This window comes from Austrofundulus limnaeus, unplaced genomic scaffold (genome assembly GCF_001266775.1).
Source record: "Austrofundulus limnaeus strain Quisiro unplaced genomic scaffold, Austrofundulus_limnaeus-1.0 Scaffold75, whole genome shotgun sequence".
Taxonomy (NCBI): Eukaryota; Metazoa; Chordata; class Actinopteri; order Cyprinodontiformes; family Rivulidae; genus Austrofundulus; species Austrofundulus limnaeus.
This window is the reverse complement of record NW_013952477.1, coordinates 693,535-699,473: the sequence shown is the minus strand read 5'-3', so window position 1 is coordinate 699,473 and position 5,939 is coordinate 693,535. Positions and strand designations below refer to the sequence as shown.

General features: G+C 35.3%; 1 protein-coding gene across 1 annotated transcript in view; it reads left to right on the top strand.

Annotated features, from left to right (window-relative positions):
* The window catches only part of LOC106519317 (F-box only protein 44), an 11,447-nt gene extending 6,651 nt beyond the window's left edge, over window positions 1-4,796 (top strand). Inside the window, exons 3-6 of the mRNA XM_014010922.1 lie at window positions 582-696; window positions 1,511-1,606; window positions 3,345-3,480; window positions 3,578-4,796. Of these exons, the coding sequence (XP_013866376.1) occupies window positions 582-696; window positions 1,511-1,606; window positions 3,345-3,480; window positions 3,578-3,796 (566 nt within the window). The 3' untranslated portion in view covers window positions 3,797-4,796. The remainder of the gene's footprint in view (window positions 1-581; window positions 697-1,510; window positions 1,607-3,344; window positions 3,481-3,577) is intronic.
* Window positions 4,797-5,939: the final 1,143 nt, after the last annotated feature.

Genomic DNA, 5,939 nt, shown 5'->3' with positions numbered 1-5,939 from the left:
AATAAAATACAAAGAGAGCAACAATGTCAAATGAAAAGGAGCAGAAAGAAGAAAAAAAATCTTACAACATCTGCTCCTACTTAAAAGTTCAATACTCCATGCCAGTTCAACACTGTTTTAAAACTCAGTGTAGTTGAACATCCAATATTTTTTTGTGTGTAGGTTTAATTCAAATCTGTTCAATGGTTTATGAGATACGCTATCAGATAAATACATTAACAAATATTATTTATTTTTAGTTTCCTTTTTAGTTCATATTTAACCATAGCAGCTTTTTCTAAGGTTCTAGTGGTAAAAATATTATTTGATCCTTGTGGTATAGCTGTGAATCTACAATTCATGTTCAGTAGATGTTTTGTTTTATACTGATAACTCTGCATCAGGTTATGCAAGATTTGTTTTCCATTTGTTTTCTGACAGGATTAGCTATTCTGAGTTCCAAGCTAACTCCTGCTGTGACAGAATGCAGAAGACAGTATTTTTTTAATTTTAATCTGTGCTCTTGTTTTTGTGACAGATTTCCTTGTTATCTAATAAAATGAATGCATTTAATGCATTTTTCAAAATGTTTAATTTTTCAGAGGGGATGAAAGCTTGGGACATTTTGAAGAATGGTGGGGACGGCTGGAGAGTTACAGAAGTGCCACAGCCTCATCCAAATGAGAAAGTCCGAACAACCTTTGCAAATTCTTTTTAGTGAGTACTCTGAAGATTTTCCTGTGTGAATTTCTATTTGCATAAAAAAATTATAGAATATTTAAAAGGGGTGTCCAAATCTAGTCYTCGAGGTCCACTGTCCCTCATGTTATATAGGGTTATCTGCTCCAACACACCTTATTTGAATGAATAATTGTGTAAAGTGGGGGTATTATGTATTTTCACGGCACATAGCTCACTTTTATACCACACTCAAGTAACTACCGTATGTTACCTTCAATTGTTATACAAAAGCTATATATCAAAAATAAATTTGACTTATASTCTATCTCATTGCCTTGAAATTGACCTCTGTCACTTTAAAAACCTCAAGCCGTTTCTGACACTCCCACTTCAGCATGTTTTYACAACAATGCTTCAGGGGAGGGGTGCTCTGTGGGGCAGGAGTTCAGCTGCAGACTGAGCTCCAGGGAGGAGCTTTGTGTAAAAAGGCGGAGCTTTGTACCTGCAAGCGTTTAGGCAGCTCTACATGGCTACCACAGGAGATTCAAGGATTTCTCATACATGCATGAGTGAGTCATTCTGGTATGTTTTTTGATGAGGGAATGACATAGCATGGTACAAAGCTCAAGAAAGTCCATTTTGCATAACCCCCACCCCCCCCCACCCCCAACCCCAGGCTTCTGTAGAACTTGACGAGGTAATCTTATCACAGAATCAGGTGTGTTTGGAGCAGTGAAACAGGGAAACAGCAATAAAGGACCAGGATTGGACACTCCTGATATATATAAATGTATAATATAACTATAAATTATAAAAAAAAAGTGTACTTAATTGTCTGTTTTGTTTGCAGCATAGGTGAAAAGTCACAAACAATTGATCTAAGGAAGGAAGGTTACAACTCATTCTTAATGGATCACTTCCAACCAGACATACGGATATCTGACTGGTGAGGGGGGAAAAAAATCAAAAATGTATTCATTAAAATGAATGATATTATGGCTACAACAAAGAGCACTAATCTGAAAACATACATTTCAAATTGATTGTATTGTTAATGCAAGTATTTTGAATTTTTTTTTGTAATTATGATTGACTTTTTACTTTATAAGTACATCTGTTTTTCTGATATTCACCCACAGGCGTTTTGTGAATGTTGTGGCGTAGGCTGGAGTCTGCAGTTGATATTTATTTTGGTGTAAACACACAGTAGTATGTAGGTTTAATAAAATACTTGTTCTGGACCCAGCACACTTGTTCACGTCAGACACTTTCACCTGGGGCTTCATCAGCACTTAGGATCCATTAGGCAGCATACCACACAAGTGTCATTGTTTTTTTGTGGTCTGAGGCATCAGGCTGATTGTTTCTAACCTTGGAGAAGACTTTAGTGGAGTCTCTACCATTGAACATTGATTCCTGAGCAGTTTATATCTATTCTCTGAACCTGTAATATGATTTGGTGTAAAGCCTCCTTCACACTGGATGTTGACCCTGCTGTTACATAAAAACATCAGCYACAACAAGAATGATCTTTCCATGGTAATGGGGAGGCCTTCATGTATCTATTGAGAATAGAGTGGACTGCTCATTGCATGTGATAAAGGTATTAGTTCATATGTTTGAGATTGTGCAGAACTTTCCTTGCAAGGTTGTGGTGAGTTTAATATTGTCAAGGCATCATAATCCTGGATGGAACATGGTGGCAGTGATTGTAATGCAGTCATGTTGTGATGCTTGGTCACCAGGAATTTGAAGCAGGACTAGGCATGGCCCTTATGCCAACATGTGGTTATAGCTTCATGCTAGCTTGACATCATGTTATAGCATGTAGCTACATTTTGATCCGGTCAGTCGTGCCAGTGCCAATGCGTACCTGATAATATCATCGACCATCGAGAGTGGTAAGAGTTCTGGAGAGGGTTTTTGGGATGTGAAAAATACTGGAGGAGGGCAAATCTATTTGGGGAGTACTAATAGTTTACAGGGCAGCTTCATGATTGTTTTCACACTGAAGTTGTTTTTTCCAGATTTGCTCTAATGGACCCAAGTTCTAATATATAAGTTGTGTAGGTTATGAAGAGGATAGCAGGGTCTTCATCCAGCATAAATAGGGCCCAAACAGGATCATTAGCTGCTTGTAAAAAGATAAGTCTGATTTTTGAAGTGATGTTTTATCAAAAAGAAAATAGAGAAAACTGAACGGGTTGAAAAGTATGACGCAAACAGAATATAAAGATATCTATGCAGCACTGGGAGACTAAATGAAAAAAATGTAATCAGTTAAGCTGCTGATTGAACATTTAAAAACAAAGTCTTTGATCCGTGATGAATTACCAAACTCTGATGAGAATAAAATAAAATTAAATACTCAGGCGACTCTGTTTTTCTGTTTAGTTTGCTATTGGCGCATTGAATCCTGGGATATTGTCAGCCACGTACGATACTCAGATGCAGCCTATATTTTTATGGTTTTGTCAGCCACATGAGTAGGTTCTTACAAATTGGGACAGTCTACGGCGAGGCGCAGCAGTGCTTGCGGCCAACAAACATGACTCTGTCATTGGAATGAATGAATTTATTCTCAGCGTACATTTACAGTCACACAAACATTGTTTATTAGAGACAACAGTTGCAGCTTTATTGTTGTTTACATGATGGTGTGTGTCTTTACTTGTGGTATTCAGGATTATTTCCCGTTGGGATTGTGGCTCACAGTATCATGTTCGTGTGGAGTTGCTCAATAGCAAAATGGAGCGTCTCCATGTGTTTGCTCCTCAAACCGTTTACCTTAAAGCTTCAGCATCTCGACACTGGAATCAGGTAAAAAAAAAAAAAAACAATACTCTCCACTAAATGTGATGTAAAGTCAAGGAGGATACACAAAGTTCGACTTTAGACTTCCTGATTATTTTTTCAGATGACGCATATATTTCAAAACTACGGACCAGGAGTGAGATATATCCGATTTATCCACGGAGGCAAAGATACACGATTCTGGAAAGGGTTCTTTGGAATTCACATCACTCAAACCTGCGTTGAGATCTGCCCAGCGATGTGTGAGTCGGGTACAAGCTTGGGGAGAACTGACGGAGATGAAATGAGAAAAGCAAAATCTCATGTGTGCAACATTTCCTGATCAGTCCTGTACAGTTTGTGTAGAAACAACGGAAACTGTCACCAACAGTAAAGAATACTTAAAACTGATTTTAGAGTAGCTAAACTGATTAAAAAATAAAAAAGGACCATTACTGTACTATGTGCTTGCTTACATAATAAATGGTCATGATCAGTTTTAGTTTTTTGCATTTTTTCTTTACCAGTTTTTWAAATGATTTATATCTAGCCTCAAATGTACAAAAACACACAACAGATTTTATCATGTCATTATAGTAGCAAACAAAAAAATAAGCCAAAATGGAAATGTGTTTGAAAAACCCTMGTTTATCTGATTAAATCCAGAAGCTTGTAGATCCTTCTTTATCGTCACTGATTAGTCAGTTTTTTGTGTCTCACGTGAACTTTGGCTCAATATTCAAAATAATGTTGCAACAACAGCTGCTCCTCTAAGCTCACCGCTGACGTCTTTCTTCCTTAGCTCTGTGCTAACCCAGCATGCTCCAGAGCAGTAAACTCTGGTCTCTTTTGCTGACGGTCAGTTAATCAGGTGCGTTTGATTAGCACTGCGGTTTCCCTTTTTAAAAAATATATACGTAGTTTTTCACWTGCAGCTTTTTCAGTGGGTCTGCTGTTTTTGTACATTTGAGGATTTTAGTAAATCCTGATATTCTTCACAACTGTGTTTGTGATCAGATGTTTGCTGTTAATCTATTTATTTATTTTAGTAATGTGAAATAATGTGTACATGCTGCCAGYGCAAGTGTTTACTCATTTGGATTTATATATTTTAAGAAAGAGCACTAGATTTCCTATTAATGCACTTTATTTAATGATGTTTACATAGAGTTTATTTACAATGTCATTGATTGGATGCTGAAATGTAGGAAAYAAGCCAAAGGTCTTTCTTTCACAAGTCATTCATCAGTTGGTAAAAGAAAATACTTTCTGAACTGATATTGTATGTTTACTTAAATATTTGKTTTGTATTGTTCATTTTACTCATTAAATGTTCTCCCAAAGACTGTATGCATCTGCACATTATTAAGTCTATTTATTTCACTGTAGCTCATCATCATCAGTGTGTGATTGTGAGTGTAAAGTGCTTTGGAGTCTGACGGGACTTGATAAAAAATAAACTTGATATAAGTTCAGTCCACTTACCCATTAACTGTATGAGCTCTACAACTRGCAACTGGCTATAACCACTTTGAAAAATAACACTAAAAGAAAATAACTTCTAGACAAAACAAGCATTACCAATTCTAGAGGCAAAACATGCAATGCTTCTGACCTGATTAGATGAAAGTAACCTGGAAGAAAAAAAAAAATTTTTTTCCAGAGTTGTAAAGTCACTAAGTACAAATACTTTGTTACTGTACTTAAGTAGAAATTTTGGTTATCTGTACTTGAGTAATTATTTTTCAGCGTACTTTTTACTTTTACTCATTACATTTTTACACAATTATCTTTACTTTCTACTCACTACATTTTCTAAAAAGGTAAGAAGTAGAAAGTTGTAACTCCTATTTTATTCTGAGTTGTTAGTACTTAAAAATACTACCCTGATAAACTGTATCTCCTGGATAGAGTGAATTTAACTGTGGTTGGATGAGAAGTATAAATATATACCATTCTGACATCCTATTAGTTTGTACACAACCCATCACAGCTGTASGCCGTAAGAAAAAAWWTTTTTTTTGAGAAGTCACCTCCCAATAAATGTCATTTTGGAAAATCTAACTGCTCACTTTTACTCAGTACTTTTAATACTTAAGTACATTTTGTGTCAGAAATTTACTTTGATACTTAAGTACAAAAGACTTTTACTCAAGTAATATTTTTAGAGAAGACTTTAACTTTTACCAAAGTATTTTTATGATAAGATACTTGTACTTTTACTCAAGTATCACTTTTAGAGAAGACTTTAACTTTTACCAAAGTATTTTTATGATAAGATACTTGTACTTTTACTCAAGTATCACTTTTAGAGAAGACTTTAACTTTTACCAAAGTATTTTTATGATAAGATACTTGTACTTTTACTCAAGTATCACTTTTAGAGAAGACTTTAACTTTTACCAAAGTATTTTTATGATAAGATACTTGTACTTTTACTCAAGTATCACTTTTAGAGAAGACTTTAACTTTTACCAAAGTATTTT